Source organism: Oncorhynchus tshawytscha, linkage group LG18, assembly GCF_018296145.1.
Source record: "Oncorhynchus tshawytscha isolate Ot180627B linkage group LG18, Otsh_v2.0, whole genome shotgun sequence".
NCBI classification, from domain to species: Eukaryota; Metazoa; Chordata; class Actinopteri; order Salmoniformes; family Salmonidae; genus Oncorhynchus; species Oncorhynchus tshawytscha.
The window spans coordinates 2850513-2876195 of NC_056446.1; the positions used below are offsets into that span (position 1 = coordinate 2850513).

Below are 25683 nucleotides of genomic sequence, written 5' to 3' on the forward strand. Positions count from 1 at the left end.
GCAGAGGCACCAGATGTGCTCTGAGACGGGAAGAGAGGGGGCCTTTTGGAAGGCATCTGATAAGCCCCGTTCCCAAAGCCCAGGCGGATCTCGTATCACCAGTGGCCAGCGGGTCTACGAGGGGAGCGCAACCTGAGCCAGCGCACCGGGATCGGGTTTCTGTTTACATGAGCTGTGGTCCCCAGGGTTCCTCGAAACAGAGCCGGGCAGAGGGGGCCGAGGGGAAATGGAAGAGGGGTTGTGCAACACCCCTCTTCCTGTCTTGTCTTGTCCTTGTCTGTCTGTCTGTCTGTCTGTCTGTCTGTCTGTCTGTCTGTCTGTCTGTCTGTCTGTCTGTCTGTCTGTCTGTCTGTCTGTCTGTCTGTCTGTCTGTCTGTCTGTCTGTCTGTCTGTCTGTCTGTCTGTCTGCCTGTCTGTCTGTCTGTCTGTCTGTCTGTCTGAGGTCCATATAGTCACAGAGGGGGAGAGTGAATACAGTACATAAAGATCAGAGAGCGAGAGATCGAGAAAAAGAGGAGAAAGAAATGAATGCAGAGAGAGAGAGAGAGAGAGAGAGAGAGAGAGAGAGAGAGATCAGCTAATCAGATACACAGAGTTGTTAGAGATGTAAAGTGTTGCTCCCGAGTAGCGCAGCGGTCTAAGGCACTGCATCACAGTGCTAGAGGCACCACTAAAAACCTTGGTTCGATCCTGGGCTGTATCACAACTGGCCGTGATCGGGAGTGCCCAGCGTCGTCTGGGTTAGGGTAATGTTTGGCCTAGGGTAGTGTTTGGCCTAGGGTAGTGTTTGGCCTAGGGTAGTGTTTGGCCTAGGGTAGTGTTTGGCCTAGGGTAATGTTTGGCCTAGGGTAGTGTTTGGCCTAGGGTAGTGTTTGGCCTAGGGTGATGTTTGGCCTAGGGTAGTGTTTGGCCTAGGGTAATGCTTGGCCTAGGGTAGTGTTTGGCCTAGGGTAATGTTTGGCCTAGGGTAATGTTTTGCCTAGGGTAGTGTTTGGCCTAGGGTAATGTTTGGCCTAGGGTAGTGTTTGGCCTAGGGTAGTGTTTGGCCTAGGGTAGTGTTTGTCCGGGGTAGGCCGTCATTAAATAAAGATAAATTAAAATTAAAAAGACACTTCTCAGTGGCATAGTCCTATGTGGTCTCACCTAAATGAGGCCCTAGCAGGTCCAACTGTGCCATCCTGAAAATATAGTGTTAAACATTCATTGAATAGGGATTTCAGCAGAGCAGGCACATCAAGTAGGTGTGTAGTGGCTTCCTTTCCTCTTGACCATAGCCACTAACAAGTATGTGGCATCACTGACAATAAAATAATAGTGGGTTGCAGGCTACTTTCCATTGTCCCTGTCCAAGGCTGCTATATGTCCTCTCGCTATCTCTGTCTGTGATAGAACAGATGTCATTTGAGAAAGCCCCAAACATTATGTATGGGTATCATTTACCCAATCTGACTTTTAATCTATTTATTTAAATACTGGAATATAACACACAGTGTTGGTAGTGTGTTCCCCGCAGATAATACACAGTTCTTGCATTCCTAATGAAACGTATATGTTGAGGGGTGGGCGCCCGGTGTTGGGTTACAGCCCGGAAGCCCCTCCTTGCTCTCCGGGAAAGAGAGAGGGGATTGTTCGTTGGCGGCGGTACCACGGCAGCAGCAGGCCACAGCGCCCAACACGCATGTTCAGTGGAGAGTCAATGGAAGGAGCCCTCAGATGACGGACGCAAACGTCTGGGCATGACAGCCGCTGTCACCGAGAGTGACAGCTTTCGCTCTCTGACGCCGCACCTCGACTAGACCCGAGTGAAGCCAGCCAAAGAAGTGACACGGAGCAAATCAGAACTATGCCAGAGATGGAAAAAGGGAGACCACCGGAAAATAAACGCAGTAGGAAACCTGCGCACCCCGTCAAGAGAGAGATCAACCAAGAGATGAAGGTGAGAGGAAATGTTTTGGCTGCATTTCTTTTGTCGGTGTTCCGTTTGTGAATTCTTTCAAGCGCAGTTTGATTCAGTGGGGGAGAGTGCCGTGCGTAAAAATCACAGTTCAAGAGGCATAGAAGCGACGCAAACTTTGATTTGTTTCAGTGAAATGATTAGCGCACCTCCCTTTAAAGATGTTTTATAATTTAATGCCATTATATTATTGAATACTGACGAAATAAAAGTGATAAAACAATTGTGTAACATCAGTCCCATATTGGTGAAATAAGACAGCTATATTAGATTACCTGGCCTTGCCATAATAAACCAACTTTCGGGAAATGTACTTTTCCGGGAGGATAGAAAACTGTCAATCAAAGTGTCAATATTATGTTATCCAATGGGCTATTTGATATCGTAGACACTGAATTGTAGCCCTTCTTTAGTGACGCCATGTCAGTCCAGCTGTGGCCGCGCGCAATGTCCAGTGGTGTTCCAGATGTGCGTCACCACCAGACAGCAAGAACACATAACCTCTTCCCTGCTTCGGCTGTGCTCGCACTTGTTGTAGTAGGATAGTCTATTACATTCTAACTTTATAAAATGGAAGGCATTTGGCCAAACAAACTGAGTAACACTGGTCACTTGAGACTATCCGCTTAGGACATTTGAGACTTGTGAGTAAAAGGTAAGGAATATCCATGAGCTCCCCCCCCCCAAAGGACAAAAAAAGAAAGGAGTTTGGGTTTATATTCTGGTCTTTTCGTGAGAGAAGAAATGTGGTCTTTTTGCATGAGTGGTTTGGATTGTAGCTTTGATATGCAGGGAGGGGTGTAGAATTTCAACTTAACTAATTTTAATCAAAACATGCGAAATGCTATCCGGTGCTTGATGTAAGTCAGCCTGGCTTGGATCTGGGCTGGATCTGGGGGTCGGCCCTGGGTTGTTGCCTTTGGCTGGGGCTCTCTCTGTGGTTTGGGATATGGCTTGTCACTCTCACAAAGCAGATGTTTGTCTGAACTGCCAAGAAGAAACAAAAACAACATTGTGGGAAGTAAAGCATGGGGAGGGGAAAGAAAAGACGCCTGTCTCCGCCTAATGAGAAAATAGTGAGACAAAACGACACTTAAATGTAATATAGGAGGACTGGCCCTGATGTAATCATTGACATAGGCTGGGCTAGTCCATGGCAGGCAGCACTGACAGACTACTAGTTTGTGATTCTCAGACATGTACTGGATCTACAGTATAAGGTTATGCGCGGTAATGAACTGGGGCTGTTGGACTTGAAGGCCAGTTGTATAAGGGTCGCATTATGAAATAGAGAAGGGGAGGGAAAGAAAGAAAGAAGGACAGACAAAAAGATAGACAGACACGGTTGTTTCTGGGGCATTCTGTCTGCGGGCTGATCCGGTCCGGTCCTGTCCAGTGTTGTGTCAGCTAAAGGATCTATTTCAACACCATAGTCTGACCCACTCCCTCCACGTCAGACCGTAGCACACGGACACCAAATACATGACTAATCATCATTAGGCATATTTAGCTGGATATGATACCTCTGTGTACACACACACACACACACACACACACACACACACACACACACACACACACACACACACACACACACACACACACACACACACACACACACACACACACACACACACACACACACAGATAGACAGAGAAACACACATACACACAGAGCTCCATTTCTTTGAGGCCCTGGTCCGGAGCAGAGGTCAGTCAGTGTGAGGAAAGCAGGGGGAAAGAATGTGCAGTCAGTACTACAGGCCTAGTACAACACTCCCACAGACAGGCTGTCCACGCTGGAAAAGGTTGAAACCCGAGAGTGCAGTGTTGGGTATCAGGGCTGGAAGGTGCCGGGCGGAGGGGGCCAAGGAGAGGCAGAGAGAGGAGAGGGCAGGGGAGAGGAGGGAGGGGACACACAGAGAGGGACTGGAGAGTGCTGGACGCTCAGGAGAGTTGAGGGGAGAGGAGCGGGTCATTTCCCAGAACCATGGGACCTAGAGGTGGTGTAGGGTGTCCCGCTCTGATTTCTGCCCATTCCAGATCGTGTTTCTGCTCCAATCCCCGCTCGCCCCCAAAGCCACAGAGGCGGAGAGGTGGGCAGATGAAGAGACAGGGCTAGACCTTTGTGCTGTTTTTTAAAACATGGTCTTAATAAATCAATTAAAAAGCCTGGACGTTCAATTCTCAACCCATCTGCTAAGAAGACTTTTTTTTCTTCTCTGTGTCTCTTTTTTCCCCCTCAATTTAAAAGAGACAAACAAATGATGATTCATAGATTTCACAAAAGTATTAGGTTGAAAAACTTTTCCGTCTCTGATTTAGCAGGAGTAAACAAACTGGAATACATCATGGAAAAAGAGTCATACTGTACGCCTCTGTGTTCCCCTATTCATTTCATCCAGGCAGGGCTGGTCTGGAAGTCAAAAGAATCCAGCACATTGATTCGGGAGTGGAAGCTCTGGTTACATTTAAAGAGTGGGATGAAAAAGTTCCACTCACAAACCTCAGATGTAAGGTCACTCAAAACTGAAGTTCATATTGGCTTAGCATTAGCATGCAGTGTTTCCATTGCCCCGTCACCCGCCATGTCACCTGACTGACATAACCTATAATGTTGCTCAGTGATTTATTTTCCTTTTCTCCCTCTAGACGTTTGCAGAGAGCACCATGAATGAGCTCTTAGGCTGGTACGGCTATGACAAGGTGGAGCTCAGGGACAACGAGGCCACCGAGATACGGAACTACCCCAACCGAGAGAGACGCCAGCAGCACGTCTCCGTCCTTAAAGGTGAGAAAAGGCCAGGGTCCCGTTCAGTAGGGCACATCGTAGCAAAACGTTTTGCAACAGATAGTGGAAATCTGTGTTTTAATTGAACAAGTTCAGGTGGCGCCTTACCGTTTCAAAATTATTTCTGCCTACTGAACACGACCCAAGATCATTAGTTCAGGTAGTATCTTCCCGTTTCACTCCCTTTCAAAACTTTTCTGCCAACTGAACAAGGCCCAGGTATCTACAACACAGGTAGCACAGTTAACAGAGGGTAACCCAATAACAGAGCATACAGGTTTTTCAATAAAGACAGAATCACTTTAAACATTTGCTAGACATACTTGCAACTTAATTCACCATTCTTATGTTTCACTTATTATCCCTGTATGGCTGGATTTTTCTCTTTCTAAAATGTTCAGTGCCATTGTTGTCTTAGGTCTCTCTTTATCTAGTGTTGTGTTGTCTCTCTTGTCTTGATGTGTGTTTTGTCCTATATATTTTTTATTTATTTGTATTTTTAATCCCAGACCCTTCCCTGCAGGAGGCCTTTTGCCTTTTGGTAGGCCGTCATTGTAAATAAGAATTTGTTCTTAACTGTCTAGCCTAGTTAAATAAAGGTTAAATAAAAATTAAAAATGATCTTTATTTTGTCAACGTCCTTTGGGCTGCATATACATTATTTGTTTATATGGAGTGATATTAGTGCCCTCAAAAGCTCAACATTTTGAATGCAGATTACATTTATTTAGTCACTTACATCACTCCATACCTATGTTAGAACATAAATGGGCTCTCATAAAGTGACCATACATATCCTGTACCTTCCAGAAAACTCAGTGCCGAAGCCCAAGTGCTTGAACAGCAAAGTCAGCCCCTCTGCACTAGCCATGAGGAGTGGAGAGAGAGAATCATCCAGCGTCCCCTCTTCCACTTCCTCTTCCTTCCCCAGCTCCTCCTCTTTGACCAGCCCTAAGGAGCATAAGAGCGCTCCCGTAATTGTCCCCCTTATAAAGCCATCTGCAGGTAGGGCAAACATCACACATGCACACACACACACACACACACACACACACACACACACACACACACACACACACACACACACACACACACACACACACAAGCACTTTGGGTTAGAACCCGGGTCTCCTGCACATCATAAAAGCTTGCTAGCCGCTGAGCTAAAGCCTAGTCTTCAGGTCACCATCATCATCATCATCACTACCACATATAGCCTACAATTATTTTACACAGCTGAAACACTCACATGCTCTTAACATGATCATCATCATCATCATCATCAATCACACTCCGCATGTTGATGTTGATTCCTCTCTCCTTTGGCTCTGTCCACAGTGGAAGACGTGCAGAATGTGCAGATAGTGTGTGTGTGGTGTCAGAAGGAAGGGGTGAAGCGCTACTCTCTCTGTATGGGCACCGAGCTGAAGAGCTTCTGTAGTGAGAAGTGCTTCGCCGCCTGCCGACGGGCCTACTTCAAACGCAACAAGGTGAGGGATTCAACCTTGATTCAACTAGGAGTCAATGGACAATTTTAGGTCTGACAAAACTGAGTTCAGATGGAAATAAAGATAAGCATGCACACACAGACACACACACATAAACACACACAATTTAATGGTGAGATTTCTGGCAGGTAAACAAACCCTCGGAAATGGAATACCACTGTTTTCCTCAGTAAGGTCATCTTTATCTATACCATTGTATTGATAAAAAAAATCAAGAACTTAAAGAGAGTGTGTGGGTGCATGCATGTGTGAAGGGTTTTATCCAAGCACAACACAGGTAACACACACACACAACACACACACAAGCTACCCAGGAAAGGGCTGAAAATAGCCCACATTAATATATAGTGCATTCGGAAAGTACTCAGACCCTTTGACCTTTTCCACATTTTGTTATGTTACAGCCTTATTCTAAAATGGATTAAATAGTTTTTTTCTCCCTCATCAATCTACACACAATACCCCATTAATGGCAAAGCAAAAACAGGTTCTTAGACATTTTTGCAAAGTTATAAAAAAATGTCAAACTGAAGTGTCACTTTACATAAGGATTCAGACCCTTTACTCTGTACTTTGTTGAAGCACCTTTGGCAGTCATTACAGTCTCAAGTCTTCTTGGGTATGACGCTACAAGTTTGGCACACCTGCAGATCCTCTCAAGTTCTGTCAGGTTGGATGAGGAGTGTCGGTGCACAGCTATTTTCAGGTGTCTCCAGAGATGTTCGATTGTGTTCAAGTCTGGTCTCTGGCGGGGCCAATCAAGGACATTCAGAGACTTGTCCCGAAGCCACTCCTGTGTTGTCTTGGCTGTGTGCTTAGGGCCATTGTCCTGTTGGAAGGTGAATCTTCTCCCCAGTCCGAGGTCCTGACTGCTCTGGAGCAGGTTTTCATCAAGGATCTCTCTGTACTTTGCTCCAGTCATCTTTCGCTCGATCCTGACTAGTCTCCCAGTCCCTGCCGCTGAAAAACATACCCACAGCATGATGCTGCCACCACCATGCTTCACCGTAGGGATGGTGTCAGGTTTCCCCCAGACGTGACGCTTGGCATTCAGGCCAAAGAGTTCAATCTTGGTTTCATCAGACCAGAGAATCTTGTTTCTCATGGTCTAAAAGTCCTGTAGGTGTCTTTTGGCAAACTCCAAGTGGGCTTTCATGTGCATTTCACTGAGGAGTGGCTTCCGTCTGGCCACACTACCATAAAGACCTAATTGGTGGAGTGCTACAGAGATGGTTGTCCTTCTGGAAAGTTCTCCCATCTCCACAAAGGAACTCTGGAGCTCTGTCAGAGTGACCATTGGGTTCTTGGTCACCTCCCTGACCAAGGCCCTTCTCCCCGATTCCTCAGTTTGGCCAGGCGGCCAGCTCTAGGAAGAGTTTTGGTGGTTCCAAACTTATTACATTTAAGAATGATGGTAGCCACTGTGTTCTTGCTGAAAAAATGTTTTTGTACCCTTCCCCAGATCTGTGCATTGACACAATCCTGTCTTGGAGCTCTACGGACAATTTCTTCAAACTCACGGCTTGGTTTTTAATCTGTGGGTTTTTAAAACTGTGGGACGTTATATACACAGGTGTGTGCCTTTCCAAATCATGTCCAATCAACTGAGTTTACAACAGGTGGACTCCAATCAAGTTGTAGAAACACCTTTGAGTCTAATAGCAAATGGTCTGAATACTTATGTAAAATAATATTTTCAGTTTTTTACTTTTAATACATTTGCTAAAATTTCTAAAAACCTGTAATCGCTTTATCATTATGGGGTATTGTGTGTAGATCCATTTTAGAATAAGGCTGTGATGTGAAAAATGTGGAAAAGGTCAATGGGCTTGAATACTTTCCGAATGCGCTGTATGTAGTCTTAGAAATATGGTTAATTAAATAAATAACTTACTAACATCAGATAACAGTTATATATTATGTAACGATTGTCTTCCTCTTCTGATGAGGAATAGGATGGATGCGCAGTGTGGTAAGTGTTCATGTTATATTTATTAGAACAGAAACACTAAACAAAATAACAAAGAGAGTGAAACGAAAATGAAACAGTCCTGTAAGGTGCAGCAATACAAAACAGAAAACAACTACCCACAAATCATAGTGGGAAAACAGGCTGCCTAAGTATAGTTCTCAATCAGAGACAATGATAAACAGCTGCCTCTGATTGGGAACCATACCAGGCCAAACACAGAAATACAAAAACATAGAACACATAGAATGCCCACCCCAACTCACGCCCTGACCAAACTAAAATAGAGACATAAAAAAGGAACTAAGGACAGGGCGTGACAGTACCCCCCCTTCCCAAAGGTGCGGACTCCGGCCGCAAAACCTAAACCCATAGGGGAGGGTCTGGGTGGGCATCTGTCCGCTGTGGCGGCGCGGGACGTGGACCCCACTCCACCATAGTCTTGGCCCACTCAAGTGGCGTCTTTGGAGCGGCGACCCTCGCCGCCGACCTCGGATTGGGGACCCTTGCAGCGGGCCCCGAATAGATGGGAGACTCCGGCAGCGCGGGACAGGCGGGAGACTCCGGCAGTGCCGGAGTGAAGGGCGACTCCGGCAACTCCGGAGTGACGGGCGGTTCCGGCAGCTCCGGAGTGACGGGCGGCTCCGGCAACTCCTGACTGACGGGCGGCTCCGGCAGCTCCTGACTGATTGGCGGCTCTGGCAGCTCCTGACTGACGGGCGGCTCAGGCAGCTCCTGCCTGACTGATGGGCGGCTCTGGCAGCTCCTGACTGATGGGCGGCTCTGGCAGCTCCGGACAGGAGGGCGGCTATGGCAGCTCCGGACAGGAGGGAGACCTCCAATGCGCCTCCACAGTCCAGTACGTCCTGTGCCTGCTCCCCGTACTCACCCTGAGGTGCGTGTCACCAGCCCAGTACCACCAGTGCCAACACCACGCACCAGGCTTCCCGTGCGCCTCCAGAGTCCAGTACACCCTGTTCCTCTTCCCTAGCACTCGTCCTGATGTGCGTGTCCCCAGCCTGGTACCACCAGTGCCGGCACCAGGCCTACAGTGCGCCTCGCCAGTCCAGAGCGTCCGGCAACAGTACCCAGTCCAGAGCGTCCGGCGACAGTACCCAGTCCAGAGCGTCTGGCGACAGTACCCAGTCCAGAGCGTCCGGAGATGGTTCACAGTGCGGAACCTCCAACGACGGGCCACAGTCCAGAACCTCCAACGACGGGCCACAGTCCGGAACCTCCAACGACGGGCCACAGACCGGAACCTCCAACGACGGGCCACAGTCCGGAACCTCCCACGACGGGCCACAGTCCGGAACCTCCAACGACGGGCCACAGTCCGGAACCTCCCGCGACGGTCCCCAGGCCTGGGTCCCCATCGAGGGGAAGGTGGGCGGCATCCAGAACCTAAGCCGCCACCAAAGTTAGATGCCCACCCAGACCCTCCCATATATGTTTAGGTTTGCGGCCGGGAGTACGCACCTTTTGGAGGGGGTACTGTCACGCCCTGACCTTAGTATTATTTTTCTTTATTATTTTGGTTAGGTCAGGGTGTGGCGAGGGTGATATGTGTGTTTTTGTCCTGTCTAGGGTTTTATGTACATCTTTGGGGTTTTGGTACGTCTAGGTAAATGTAGGTCTATGGTGGCCTGAATTGTTTCCCAATCAGTGACAGCAGTTTATCGTTGTCTCTGATTGGGGATCCTATTTAGGTTGCCATTTTCCATGTTGGTTTTGTGGGTTAATGTCTATGTATTAGTTGCCTGTCTCAGCACCAGTGTTTATAGCTTCTCGTTCGTTTTGTTAGTTTGTTTAGGTGTTCTTCCTTTAATAAAGAGGAATGTATTCTCATCACGCTGCCCCTTGGTCTCCTCGTTACAATGAACGTGACAAGAACTGACTGTTAGAACTATTAAAGCTCCATGGATTGATGAGAAATTGAAAAACTGTATGTATGGTTGAAAGAGATGGGGCAAAAGGAGTGGCAAATAAGTCTGGCTACACATCTGACTTACTGCAAATTGAGAAATTATGTGACTAAACTCAACAAAAAGAAGAATAAACTTCATTATGAAGCCAAGATCAATGATATAAATGAAATTATGGGCAGAAAGACAAATTCAACTCCATCGTTCATCAAATCTGAAGGCTTATTCATCACAAAACCATTTGATGTTGCCAATTATTTTAATGACTACTTCATTGAAAAAGTGGGAAAACTTAGGCAGGAAATGCCAACAACGAACACTGAACCATCATACTCATGCATAAAAAAAACTAATAATGAAAGAAAATCATTACAAGTTTTAATTTTGTAAAGTTAGTGGGGGAGAGGTGGAGAAATGATTGTTATCGATCAATAATGACAAACATTCTGGCATTGAAAACAGGTGGAGAGCTACTGAGGATGGTAGCTGACTCTATAGCCACTCCTATCTGTCATATGTGTAATCTGAGCCTAGAGGAAATGTGTTGTCCTCAAGCTTGGAGGGAAGCAAAAGTTATTCCACTACCCAAGAGTGGTAAAGCCCTTACTTGTTCTAACAGCAGACCTATCAGCTTGCTGCCAGCTCTTAAACTGTTGGAAAAAATTCAGCATGCTTATATAGAAGGGCACTTAACATGTACTACACTGACACAAATGACTGATGATTGGTTGAAAGAAATTGGTAATAAGAAGATTGTGGGAGCTGTACTGTTAAATTTCAGTGCAGCATTTGATATTATTTACCATAACCTGTTATTGAGAAAACGTATGTGTTATGGCTTTTCAACCTCTGCCATATCATGGATTCAGAGCTGCCTAATAGAACTTAGAGGGCTTTCTTTAATGGAAGCTTCTCTAATGTCAAACATGTAAAGTGTGGTGTACCGCAGAGCAGCACCCTAAGCCCTCTACTCTTTTCTATTTTTACCAATGACCTGCCACTGGCATTAACTTCTAATGGGCAGGTGGGACAGTAGCGTCCCACCTGGCCAACATCCGGTGAAATTCAAAAATACCAAATTCAAATATTTAACATTCTTGAAAATATATGCCTTATACATCAAAATAAAGCTTTCCTTCTTGTTAATCCAGCCACTATGTCAGATTTCAAAAAGGCTTTATGGCGAAAGCAAACCATGCGATTATTTGAGGACAGCGCCCCGCATACAAACACATGAAAATCATATTTCAACTAGGCAGGTGCGCCACAAAAGTCAGAAATAGCGATATAGTTAATGCCTTACCTTTGAAGATCGTCTTCTGTTGGCACTCCAAAATGTCCCAGAAAAAAAATCACAAATGGTCCTTTTGTTCGATAATGTCCTTCTTTATGTCCCAAAAATGTCAATTTATTTGACGCGTTTGATTCAGAAATACACCGGTTTCAACTCGCCCAACATGCCTAAAATGTATCTAATAAGTTACCTGTAAACTTGGTCCAAACATTTCAAACAGCGATCCTAATCCAACCTCAGGTACCCTAAAACGTAAATAACTGATCAAATTTAAGAAGGAACAAACTGTTTCTAATACTAATAGAATGTTTTCTATCCAAATATACCAAATATATCCTAGCTTCTGGGCCTGAGTAACAGGCAGTTTACTTTGGGCACGCTTTTCATCCGGAGGTGAAAATACTGCCCCTTACCCAAGAGAGGTTAAACAAAGCATGTGTGTCCATGTATTCTGATGATTCGTTCATATACGCATCAGCAACCACACCTAATGAAGTCACTGAAACCATTAACAAAGAGTTGCAGTCTTCCTGCGGTCCACACAGAACATGAAACATGACATAATACAGAACATTAATGAACAGGAACAGCTCAAGGACAGAACTACATCAATTTAACAAAGGCACACGTAGTCTACATATGAATACATACACACAAACTAGCTTTGTCAAATATGGGAGAGGCGTTGTGCCGTATCGCTGAAGCATTACAGATTGGGTGATAGAAATGTAAAGGTACTTTTCGTATGCATCGTTTACCAGGAATACAGTCTCAGCTAACTTGTGAACATTGCTGTTAAATTTCAGTCATGCTGTAATGCTGAACTTCTGTGATACCGATTCAATAAAGCCCTTAGTATCAGTTTCGCCTTAATGGAGAAAGGGCCAGTCAAAAATGCGGCTTGGTTCGTGAGGACAGGGGAGTAGTGTCCATACACCGCTTCTCTCCCATACACATTACCACCATTTTTCACCCTCCATCCAAGACATGGATACCCCCTCTTAGAGGCATGGGGGTGTCAGGCAAGGCTATCCCCATTCAACATTTATGTTGTTTATGCAGCGCTAGGTTATAGTCACACAACAACTGACAGGGGGAAAGAGGGAATCGTCTACTGCCTACCTACCAGGCTGCAACAAACCCTCCATTTTTTTGGTTGGTGGAGGTGGGGATGGAACCTTGGCCATTGGCTTGTCCCTGCTTGTCTCGCCGAGGAAGAAGGGCAGGGGGCCTAGGGGCAAGGTGTCCAGTTTCAGCGCATACCTTACCTGCAGCTGCCTCATGTTTCGTAACTCAACACGACTCAGTGGGTCACAGTGAAGGGGGGTGCTCACTGCTCGCAGATCCACACAGGATCAGCTTACATGAATCGGGAGGAATGCCCAATATTATTACAGCCGGACCATTGACAATAATATAAGGGTTTTATGTATGTCATCTACTTTATCTTATCAAGACTTTCCAAAACATTCCCTTTGTTTCAGTGACCTCAAAGCCCACAGGTCAATGTACTCTGTTACATTGAACCCCTATGACGAGGCGAATCTTGCAGTGGTTATTTTGGAATTGGTTATGTAAGTTTGCTTTAATGACCACGAGAGCCATCTATGATGACTTAAAGCAAATGCTACCTCATCAAAGCTTGGTGCTTAAAATCCCATAAGGGTTCAACTGAATCCAGGCTGTACTCTAAAACAACTTTAACTCAATCCTGGGACGTGTTCACAACGTTTTCAAACATTTTGCAAACGGAGATAAAAAAAATTAAAATAATGAGTGTTTCTTACTTGACAAATCAGTCCGTTTGTTTGTTTGTTTGGTGCCTAAGAACATGACCGAGCTCTTGACAGTTTGTTATAAATGTATAATGATGTGGCTTTGCCCCTGTCCGTCAGGCCCGGGATGAGGATCTCAATGGAGGTGAGCAATCCCCCCAACACACCCATGCCGATGACTCACCCCGACTGGTGATGAAGATGAACAGCAGTGGGGCCAGAGTAAGAACAGAACATAATCCACATCATGGAAATACATTACTAAACATTACTCAAATGTTTTTGCTCAAAGTGTACTAATGAAGTCAAGCATGATTGTCTTTAAGAGATATACACCTACTTCAAAACACTTAGGGGCAGTTTCCAGGACACAGATTAAGCCTTAGACTAGGAGTAGGCTTAATCTGTGACTGGGAAACTGCACCTTAAATCTTAAATTGATAGTTCAGCTGTTTTCCATATATAGATATTTGTTACCTTAAAATAGGCTATGGACATGGAGAGGCTGCAATCCACATTAGGTTTTGTTAAAGTAGTCATAGCTAACAATTAGCCACATTAGCATTTTGGGACCAATTCCCCATGCAAATGAATCTCTCGTGTTTAGAATATATTACATTTAATGCCCAAATCATTTAAAAAAAGAACACAATGAATTTAATATGATTTGAGCCTGAAATTGAACACATGCTATATAGGGAAGATTGCCTTACATGGAGAATTCATCCCAAATAGTGAAGTCACTCCTTGTCCAATATAGACTGATTAAATGTTTTTGTGCGGAAACAATTAAGGGCCTTTTAGGCATTTTGAGATGGAAAAACAAAATCACTCTATTTAAATGTTATACAATACATTCCACATTCAAATAATTGGTTTTCCCTTTTCACGTGACACTTTAGTAATTCTCCACAGTCACTCTCGCCTGTACCTCAGGTGTGCGACTGGTGCAAACACATCCGCCACACCAAAGAGTACCTGGACTTCGGCGCAGGCGCAGAACGGCTCCAGTTCTGCAGTAGTAAGTGCTTGAACCAGTACAAGATGGACGTGTTCTACAGAGAGGCCAGGGCAGCTCTCATCAGCTCCAGCCCAGGCCCAGGAAGACCCACCCAGGATGGGAGAACTGAGTCCAACGGAGGGGGTCAGAACCAGAAACTCCTGACCCCCGAATCGTGGAACAATGGCGCGGGGGTCGTTCGGGGGAGGACCAGGTCACCCAAAGGGCCCATGCCAAGGACTGTGTCACCATCTGAGGCGTCGTCCTCGTCCTCCAAGGCCCCCGTCTCTGGGCTGAGACACCTGGAGAGGCATGTCCTGCCACCGTTGCCACCCCCAGAGGTGGCAAACCACCACTCCGTCCCCCTCCTCCTCCTCGCCCCCCATGGAGCACCACCAACACCACCAAGCAATTCCTCAGATTCCGCTGCCCTTCATCCGGCCCCCCTCCACGCCCAAGGCCTGACGAGCCCCATCGCCAATCCCCACAGGTGCCACCCTGGCCCCCTTCCAGCCCCATCAACCGGTCCACCCCTCACTCCCCCACCACCCCCACCTCCAGCCCCCTCGGCCTCCTCCATGAACCCACCTAGAATGCACCCATACCCGGGGCCTACTTCCCTGGTCTGCACTCCCCCCCAATGATGGGGCCCCGTGGCCCTGTGCCCATGCCCTCTATGATGAACTTCGGGAGATGGCCGTCCCTAGGCCCCTTCTTCCCTCAGCCCATGGTCCTGGTTCCCTACCCCATTATTGTACCCATCCCCGTCCCCATCCCCATTCCTATCCCCATACCCATGCCCCCTAAGGCTTCCCCCTCAGACCCCCTAGGGATCTCCCCCAGTGGGGTTATCCAGCCAGTGCCAGATGGGATGGAGAGGAGGTGCTCCAGTGGTGTCAAACTGCCCTCTCCCGGGAGCTCTGTGCTAAGCAGATTAAGTAGAACCACCAACCAGGGTCTCCCGTCGCCCTCCGACCACCCCAAAAGGGATATCACAGATTGGGTTAAATCGGAGAGGCAGGCTCCGTCGCCCATGTCGACCCCCCACAGTGCAGCGTCCTCCCCCAGGGCTTGCTACGATGCTTCCCCTTCTTCCACCTCAGTGATTGAGGCACTGTTAGACTTTAAGCTGGGCCAGCAGCAGCAGCCAGAGAGACAGCTCATTCATAGAGTGCTCCAGAGGACCCCAGTCAAGCTGGAGCTCAACCCCCATGGAATGGTGGACCTGTCGGGTAAACGGGAGTCCAGAGCGGGGCAAAGCACCAGGGTATTGGATACCAGAGTAGACCACCACAACCACCACCATGACATTATCAAACCCACCCCTCCACCATCCCAGTCCCCCCTTCCCCTTCACGACATTTCCTTCCCCCAGAGCCCAAACACACAACTCCCCTCGCACACTCCACCAATGACCAGAGGGGGATGCCGCAGCCCTCCCTGTGATGTCGCCACCTCCTCCCCCCCGATGTCCCCAGACATCCCTAACCGAACGACTACGTCATCATCCCCCGACCCTGCTCCCAGCCCAGACTCCTCCCAGTCCCAGAGAGAGGCCCCGCTCCTTGGCCCTGACTCTGTCCTCAGCGAGCTGGAGGCGGTCAAAGAGAACAGCTGCTCCAATTGCCAGGTCCAGGGGAGGGACCAGGGCCAGTTCCCTCCCCTCCCCACTAGCCAATCAGAGGAGCCCTCGCCCAGTGGCGACCCTAAGGACCCCCACATCCTCGATGAGGACCACGCCTATGCCCTGCCCACCCCCACCCCTACCCCTACCAGGACGGGCAGTTTCCCAGCCACCACCCACACCACACTCCTTCTGCCCAAGCTCAGGGACAAGGGCGCCCTCTGGAGCCCACCAAGTGTGGCTGGACCTGGGGACATGGAGCCTGCTCAGAAGAGACGGTGCCTCCGCATCCGAGATCAGAACAAGTAGAAGAGGGAGGTGGGTGTTGATTGTTACACAGGGGCACTATCACATATGTTGTTGTTGTTAGGATACCTAGAGGAATCTGAATGAGAAAGACGTAATACAGGTGAAGATTATATGAAGGAACTTCCATATAGATGAAATAACCTTAGAAGAAGGTATACAATTAACTGCTTAAATCTATCACCAACAATCAAACACACACACACACTCGCGTGCCCTGACAGATCCCCATATAAAACAGTCCAACATCCAAACAAAGCGTTGTCAATGTAACAGACCCTGCATGTTGAGGTGATCTCTTTTCAAAGTGACTCTCATTGTCTCTCTTCTCTCTTCTCTGCTCCTTCCCCTGGCCTAGCTGTAATCCTAGAGCTGTGGGGAGTGCCAAGGTACTGGGATTCTCTCTCTTTGGCGCCATTCTGTTTCGTGGCCATGCGCATATTGTGTAACCGTGTGTGTGCTTTTGGGAATATCCCATTGGCTCCATTGCACCAGGCAAGCTCTAATCAAACATGGTTGATTCAAATACATTTTGAGAACCGAGCTAGTACATTTGGTTTCAAAGCCATACACTTCCTAATCAGTAAAACTGAAGGTTTTTAAAACATTCTGAGAAGATTTCACCTGTTCTGTGTACATGTTTAGGTTGCAGAGAGGTTCTGGTCAGAACCTTTATTGTAGCACAGCATCAGTGAGATTCAAACCTATGCTCTTCTCTTACTTTACTCACGGTATTAGACCACTGCACCACCAGGGTGAAGGTAATATGCAATGTTTTTTGAACTCAAGCTATTCATTTTAGTCTGTTCAAACAAACTACATTTCAAAAGAAACAAGCACTCATTAACCCTACCAGTCCCGAGACCCCAGCAAAAATCGGCTTTTCATTTATCTGACCTTCATTTATCTGATTGTTCAGCCTTTATATTTAGCCTCACAATGAATTGTTTTACTTTTTTCTTTTCAGGACAATCAGGGCTACAAGTAGAACAGAAAACAGTTTGATTGACAAATGAAATGTAAAAAAACAACGTCCGCCAAAGCAAAATCTGAGAAAAATGAATTTATATGAATGCTGTAAGTACAGAAATGGTTTGAACAGTGGGAAATGAACATGCTACTAGTCAGTGATAACTGTGTGGAGTTTGTGACAGAAAATATGTGAGCAGTATTATAAACACTGTCCTGGGATTTCCTATGAACTATATAGAAGAACCACTTACTTTCTAACGATTCTTGTGTCGCTTGTGAGAGTCATAGAGTGTCATAGAGCAACACGTTACGTGTTTGTGAGAATCTCAGCTTCATTTGAATAGTTTGTAGCTCAAACCATTCAGAGTCCACGGACATTTTTGTAAAAAGAGCCCAAGTCCCTTCGGGATCCACCCTTGTCTCACAAACACCGCTCTAGCTCAGGCCCCATTATTCAGTGTCCGTGGGTGAGGTCGATTGATCAAGGGTGATCGAGCAGCTCACCCAAAGGATTGGGTACTGCCAAAGTTCCACACTGTGTGATAATCTTTTATCCCATGAACCACCACTCTTCCAATCCAGCCCTCTTTCTGGCGTTACCTTGGAGACGGTGGCGATCAGCAGACTCGAAGGCGCTGTGAATATGAGAACCTGTGTGTGTGTGTGTGTGTGTGTGCTGTGAAAATGAGAGCCAGCCCTCAGTGATAGAGCTCTGGGGCTTCATTAGAATACTGAGCAGCAGAACCGGAACGATCCGGTTACGTGTGTCACAACGACACTGACATGCAATACTGGCCCTGGCGCCGTCGCTCGGTCTCACTCCCATGTAGGAGTTTAGTGGTGAGCAATCATCTCTTCTAGTCTAATTTAGTAGCATTTATTGGCGTTCTCTTCTCTCCTCATCTCCCCTATTCTTTCTTATCCTCTCCTTCTCCACTCCCGTCCTCTCTTCTTCTCTACCTCCTCTCCCCTTTTCTCTCCTCTCCTCTCTTTCTCTTCTCTCCATTTCTCTACTCTCTCCTCTCCTCTCCTCTCCTCTCCTCCTCTCTCTCCTCTCCTCTCCTCTCCTCTCCTCCTCTCCTCTCCTCTCCTCTCCTCTCCTCTCCTCTCCTCTCCTCTCCTCTCCTCTCCTCTCCCTCTCCTCTCCTCTCCTCTCCTCCTCTTATTCCCTTCTCTCACTTCACAGCTTCTTCCTGCCAACCAGATGTTCTATGGAAGACATAAAGTACATTCAAGGAACAACCCTAACGACCAATCAGATTGGAACCCTCCTTACTTTCGACAAATCAGATCCGTCTCCAGTTTACCCTTTTCTAATTGTTCATTCAAATGGTCCTTTTGCCACCCAGAGCTGTGTGATTATGTGCTTATCTTTCCGTTTTACATCCTGGGCTTAATGTACACATGATGACAGAGAAGTTTCTGATTTCCAGTTACCTCTACTTCCTCCCTTCTCCCCTCCCATTTCGAATACCTCAAAAGGTCAAGGGTCATCATAATTGTGTCTGAAAGTGAAAAAGATGGCTATTGGCAGAGAGCGACACATAACCCAATGACTGTTTATCATATATTCCCAAAAGCCATGTGCCAGAAGTATTACGCCATCCTCTTGCAGAGAGGTCCCCGCTTCACCCTTTGTCAGTTGTTGTAGTTTCACGTGGTCCACCGGTCTCCTTAGTAACCAATACACATGAAAATCACAGAGGGTTGCCAGCGTTGCGCAGGCAGATTTATTGCTTGGTGTTCTGTGTAAGGGGAGCCTGTGTGTGTGTTTGTGTGTGTGTTTTTGGTTTTACTATCTTTGTGGGGACCACAAGTCCTCACAAGGATAGTAAAACAAGGAAAATTCGGACAAGTGGAAGTTTCCCCAGTCCCCACAAGAAAAGATACTATTTGATGCTTAGTGGTTAGGTTAGGTTGACAATTAGGGTTAGGGTTACAATTAAGGTTAGGAGCAGTGCTTAATTTGAACCGGAACCTATTTGGCCGGATCTGGTACATCTCGTGGCATGAAAAATGATTGGCTTTCACAGAACTAGAATGAGATTCACTTCTATGATCTCTCTCCCTCACTCTGCTCTCTCTCTGCTCTAATAGAGCCTGCAGGTCTCTTCTCTCCAGCATTGCACTTTATCATTTCCTTATAGAGGAAAGGGTTCTGGAGGAGCCTGATAAATTGACATCAATTTGCCAAAGTTATAGAGTTACTGCTAAATGTTCAGAAATAAATGAAATAACTACTACACCACAGTTAGCCCCCCAAAGTAGCCCCCCAAAAAAGCTATATTACAACCTATGTGATGTGATAATTGCGTTACTTGCTCTATAACCTGTTAATTAATATGCGACCGTGGTATAGAGGCCTAAAGGCCCAGACAATAAGAAGACACAGTGGCAGAATAAATTCAACCACACTTTTGTTTTATCACCGGATAGCAACATCTGTCCAGTGAAGTCCACAAAGCATATTGCATGTACAGTAACAGACAGTTACATTGCCTACAGCATGGTCAAGTCAAGTTAATGTTTCTGGCATTTTCAGACCACAAAACAAGTATTGATTTAGAGCCACAGAGAGTTACCTCAAGTCACAAAGAAAACAGGAGCGGCCTCCACTATTCCAGCACCATTTCAAATTCAACATTTCAACATCATCAAATCACCTCTTCTTTTGTCTAATACAGTGAAAACTAAAAGATACCAAAAACGATTTAGTCCAATCAACATCAGCTAAATATGATGTGGATTTTCATGATTCTGATTTCTTTGTGTGTGTGTGTGTGTGTGTGTGTGTGTGTGTGTGTGTGTGTGTGTGTGTGTGTGTGTGTGTGTGTGTGTGTGTGTGTGTGTGTGTGTGCATGCGCGTTCGTGCAAGTAGATAAACATTTTGACTCACCCTACTTGTGGAGAAACAACAATGCCATCCTCCTCTCTTTCATGGTAACGAAACGGTGTGTCACTCTGTCACACAGTACACGCTTGTATTTGTTGTTGTCCTAGGTTACCTGGCTAAAATGCTTGTTCGCTAGCCTAACTTCCATTCATTTCCAACCTTAGTTAACGTTAGCCTTCAACATTTAGCTACATTTTGAACTTCCATCCTCTCAGGCCAGTGGCACAACAATGTATGAATTGGATGGTGGTTGGATCAGTGGTTCTGGTGGCTCTGATGGTGGTTCTGATCCAATTGTTTGGATCAGAATAACCATTATAATCATTGGCCAGTACGGAGAATTAAGTAAAACCTCAAGTCCAAATCCCTATCTCCATCCATGGTTAATTTAGGAAAGGGCCAATTTTAGCTAGCTAGCTAGCCACCGGATGATGAGAACACAATGAGATGCACAATTCAAGTTTTTCTGTCAATACCATATGCTCCAAAATCAAAGCTGGCTTCCCTTAACACTTTTTTTGTTGCGCCAGGACCATTTACAGTTAAGCTGGCTCAGTTTAGTTCGACGCTGATTGGCACATTTAAAAAAAATAATAATAATATCAAGGGAGGCCAGATGCTCGCTGGCTTCCCTTGCCTTCAATGCTACGGGCGACAACAATGACAACAATGTCATACTTGTTTGGACCAGCATCAGCATCAGATAGATGGCCTACACGTAGAGAGACAGAGGGCCGCTGTTCCACACACTCGGATGCTTATATTCAGCTTCTTGCGAATTTAAGGAAAATTATGAAACACAGAAAGACAAGAGATCAATTCTTATATATATATATATATATATATATATATATATATATATATATATATATAGTTTTTTTTTTTTTTAATTGGTCCATTTTTTGGGTAAGCCTCGCTTCCCTTGGCATCCATGAATACACGCCACTGCCACACCATGAGAAAGCCTCAAATTTAGCCACAGAGGATAAATCGCTTCTTTTAAAAATAGCCTAGCTGTGGAGTGTAGCCCAATAACAAGGCATAGCCTACAGTTGGGAACGTGTGGCAAATCTGTCAGTGAACAAACAGCAGACAAAACTGGCCTCTCGCAATATTTTAAATAGTCTACAATCGCGGGAAAACACAGGTTGTAAAGCACATGGCTCCTGCCGAAAAGAAGAATATAACCAGCTGTAGGCTACCAAAATATTTGATCAACATCCAAATATTGTTGAACAAGGGAGAGGGGGGGGGCTTTTGGCACTAGCGCATATGCCATCACCAGCAAGTGAGCTGTACGTCATTGGGTGAGTAAGTGATACTGGAAAGCCTTTTTAGGACTATAATTTCCTCCTCATATTGTAGCATACAATATGTCTCCACACACCTAGGCCTAAGCTATTGATGGATTTAAGATAAGTCCTTTTCATTGATCTCAGATTATCAGTCAGTCAGTGTCAAAGTAGCCTGTCATTTCAATCATTTGTGCAGCATGATGGTGCTTTCAAGACAACTGGAAACGAGGTCGAATCATGATCAGTGATCGTCAGGTCGGAAAGTCGGAGCTCTTAGGCCAGAGTTCCCCACTTGGAATTCCGAGTTGGAAGACCGTTCAAAACTCATTTTCCCAGTCGGAGCAATTTTTTTTCTGAATTTTACAGTTGTCTTGAACGCACTGAAGTCGGAAGTCAGATATTTCCCAGTTCTCAGTTTCGAGTTGTTTTGAACGTGGCAATAAAAAAATATTATGCCAAAGTCTCCAGTAATGTAAAATGACTAGAATTGGATGAAATGCATTCATACAAGGCCAAACATTTCCCGGACTCTAGGCTAGAAAAAATGTTCCCCATGTGTGGAACTTCTATAAGTGCCTCTACTATATTGCTCTATGCCACAGTGGATATGTGATGATATGCACGGCATACTTTATTATAAAGAATATTTTTTCTTTGTCATGTGTTCCGGTACCTCAAAGCTCCCCAGGTCACCCCCTCTCGTGCTAACTTTTTGTTCCGGTACCTCAAAGCTCCCCAGGTCACCCCCTCTCGTGCTAACTTTTTGTTCCGCTACCTCAAAGCTCCCCAGGTCACCCCCCTCTCGTGCTAACTTTTTGTTCCGGCACCTCCAAATTTACTAGTTAAGCACTGGTTAGGAGTTAAGGGTTAAGGTTAGCGTTAGGTTGTTAAGGATTAGGGTTAGGGGTTAGGGAAAACAGGATACTGAATGGGAATCGTTTTTTTGGTCCCCAAAAGGATAGTAAAACAAACGTGTGTGCGCGCGTATGTGTGAGCGTGTGTATACAGTATATGTGTCTGCTGAGGGTGTGTATAGTAACGTGTGTGTTTGCATATGTCGCGAGAGCTTATGTGTAATGGGACCCGCTCTGCGTTCACAGTCGACTGGCTTTAGCTTAGTAACTCTCAGTGCAGAGGTTAATATGGCTGTCCACTTTCATTGTGTTCGCTACTAAAAGTGTCTTTAAAAATACTTTTAAGTCTTTTAGCTCTGACAAAATCAACAGGCCAACTGGAGGATTTCACCTCAGGAAATAGCCTGGTTTCGTCTCAGTTTTCAATGCCTTTATTTGGGCTATTTTATTGCCACGTGTAACTAGATCCCTCCACATGGGTATTTGCAGAGCGTTTGAAACTTAAACGGAGAGGGACAAGGGGAATAGAGAGTTAGAGAGTACAGAGCCATGGCTTCTTGGCCCCTGGTGTGTGTGTGTGTGTGTGTGTGTGTGTGTGTGTGTGTGTGTGTGTGTGTGTGTGTGTGTGTGTGTGTGTGTGTGTGTGTGTGTGTGTGTGTGTGTGTGTGTGTGTGTGTGTGTGCATCCGCCTGTGCATGTGCCTGTGCATGTGTGTGTGTGTGTGTGTGTGTGTGTGTGTGTGTGTGTGTGTGTGTGTGTGTGTGTGTGTGTGTGTGTGTGTGTGTGTGTGTGTGTGCATCCGCCTGTGCATGTGTGTGTGTGTGTGTGTGTGTGTGTGTGTGTGTGTGTGTGTGTGTGTGTGTGTGTGTGTGTGTGTGTGTGTGTGTGCGTGTGTGTGCATCCGCCTGTGCATGTGTGTGTGTGTGTGTGTGTGTGTGTGTGTGTGTGTGTGTGTGTGTGTGTGTGTGTGTGTGTGTGTGTGTGTGTGTGTGTGTGTGTGTGTGTGTGTGTGTGTGTGTGTGTGTGCATCCGCCTGTGCATGTGTGTGAGTGTGTGTTCAGCACAGATGTTCTTGGCTTGATAATAACCTATGTGACAGTTATCTGGGTGTTGACATATCTAAAAGCCTCATTCTCACAGTGTTTATGTTGAGTGGGTGGATTAAGGAAGGGAGGGTTGACAGAATAGGAAGGCAGATCTAAGACTATGGTAAAGATGTAAATGGAAATGCAATTCAAATCCCTTTCTCTCTCTCTCATCCCCCTTTGTCTCGCTCTCTCTTTTTCTTTCTGTCTCTCTTTCACTCTCTCCCTCGCCGTGTCTCTCTCTTCTCTCTCTCTCTCCTTTTCTTTCTTTCTCTCACTTTCTCTCTTTCTCCGTCTCTCGTTCTCTCTCTCTGTATGTGATGACCTGTTTACTGTTTTACACTGTACAGCGGTACCAGATCCAGTGCCCTGCCCTCTTATGGACATCACCAGAACCAACGCCCTCTCTCCAATCCATTCCTCAGCCAATCAGTCAGCCACCAGGGAGATTGGCCCCGCCCTTCTTCTGACCACGAGGTGCCAATCAAGGAAGCAGTCCAATGGGGGAAGCAGCCCAAGATATGGACTTCTAGTATATTCACAGCATCTTTGGACTTCAGAGATACCTCCTTCTTTGATCTCTGCCATACTCCATGAGCCTATCAGAGCCCACTCCTCAACCCTATTCAGTGGCTCTACACTAGACGGTAGGCTACTAGGCTCCAATCATCAGCCTTGTGTGGTCTTCTCAGATGGAGCCTGAACCTGATCTCTTTCCTGGGGAAACGGTTTGTTTTCTCTGCCTAGCTCCACACAAAGAGCCACATTGTTCCTCTCCCCCATATCCCACGCTTACTCCCCTACTCGGGTTTTGGGTTACCTGGCCGACGGGGGCTCAGGCTTCAGGAGGAGTGTCTTTTTTTTGGTCTGATTGAGCGCCAGGAATATGTGTGTACCCGCCTCTCCTTCTTTCCTCTCCTCTCCTCTCTCTACCCCCTGCCCAATTGCAGTATATAGTACACACACCAGTCCTGAAGTGCAACTTCTTACACCAATTGCTCGATAGCTTCCTCTTTCCCTCGTATATCCTCTCACGAGGGATGAGGGTAAACAATTTCAGTTCAAGAATTTATCCTGAACTATTTTAAGGAGGGATGGAATCTCCTGGAGCAATGAAAAATATGAACTGTAAACAATGTCATATGATAACGAAGGAGAGAGGGAGCAAGTCCCATATATCAATCTACTGATATAGCTGAGTTGGCAAGGGAAGTTTTGACTTGCCTGAGACTTGAAGACTTGTCCCCAAAATGAATGCCAAGGCTTTGGCTCAAAGAGCTAACACAGTCTTGTGATGTGCAGGAGACCTGGGTTTCAGACCATCACGCAGGCAGTGATTTATAACACTGACTCAGTCATGGGACTTGGGCTATATTGTCACAGGCATACCATTTATGATCTTTTTACCACCAATTGGTCTTTTGACCAATCAGATCAGATCTTTTGCCAATAATCGGGCAGCCTGTGTAAACACTGCCATAGAAGTAGATATTTTGAGTTTCCAAACCCACTCCCTCTGTTGATGCTCCTTACCTTACTCAGATAATGTGCAGTGGGCCCCTTTTGGTGGGTTTGGAACAACAATGTAGGTAGTCATGTTACCAGCCATGGTATTATTTTGAACCGTCAAAGGCTGCAAAATGCAGCTATCAGTATTACAGTTTGATGAGATACTGACTATACGCCTGGTCCCAGATCTATTTGTTCTGTCTTGCCAACTCTTCTAGTCATTGTCATGCCAAAACTATCCAAACTATCCAGTGGGAGAATCATCATCTGGAGGCCTTGCCGGCACTCATCATCACATTGATTCACTTTTAGTTTTTGCTATACATAGACTTGGACTTTATATTAACTTATGAATGATGCCTTGATAGATCTTCAAAAAGTGCTTTATTGATTTTTATTTTGATGATGATTATTATGCTGTATTTTGCAAGTTCTAACCAGTTTCCAAATGTTTTGTTAGAATTTGTCCAGTAGAGTGCAGTGTCGCTTCTGGAACATACAGCTACCTGCCAAAATAATGGAAACACTTGAGTAAATGAGGGATACAAAGTCAATTGAATGCAGGTGGTTCCACACATGTGTGGTTCCTGAGTTAATTATGCAATTACCATCCCATCATGCTTAGGGTCATATATAAATTATTTTGGCTGCCATGACTATGCCCCCCCCCATAGGATGACAATGCCCCCATCCACAGGTCACGAATTGTCATTGAATGGTTTAATGGACATGAAAACGATGTATGCCATGGCCGTCTCAGTCACCAGATCTCAGCCAATTAAACACGGATGGGAGATTCTGGAGCGGCGCCTGAGACAACACACAAAACACAGAATGATATAATGATTTAGTTTAAGAATGGTGTCACATCCCTCCAATAGAGTTCCAGACACTTGTAGAATATATGCCAAGGCACATTGAAGATCTTC

At 46.0% G+C, this 25683-nt stretch overlaps 2 protein-coding genes across 2 annotated transcripts in view; one reads left to right on the plus strand and one right to left on the minus strand.

Moving 5' to 3' along the window:
- LOC112219756 overlaps positions 1-25683 on the minus strand; it is a 466516-nt gene that overhangs the window by 95633 nt on the left and 345200 nt on the right. The window lies entirely within an intron of this gene.
- LOC112217397 (sine oculis-binding protein homolog) lies at positions 1619-23729 on the plus strand. The gene is given in 10 exon segments (XM_024377643.2): positions 1619-1936; positions 4607-4745; positions 5556-5750; positions 6084-6235; positions 13337-13438; positions 14153-14560; positions 14562-14661; positions 14664-14810; positions 14813-16158; positions 23596-23729. Coding segments are annotated over 9 exon segments (2673 nt in total). The 5' UTR covers positions 1619-1843; the 3' UTR covers positions 16150-16158; positions 23596-23729.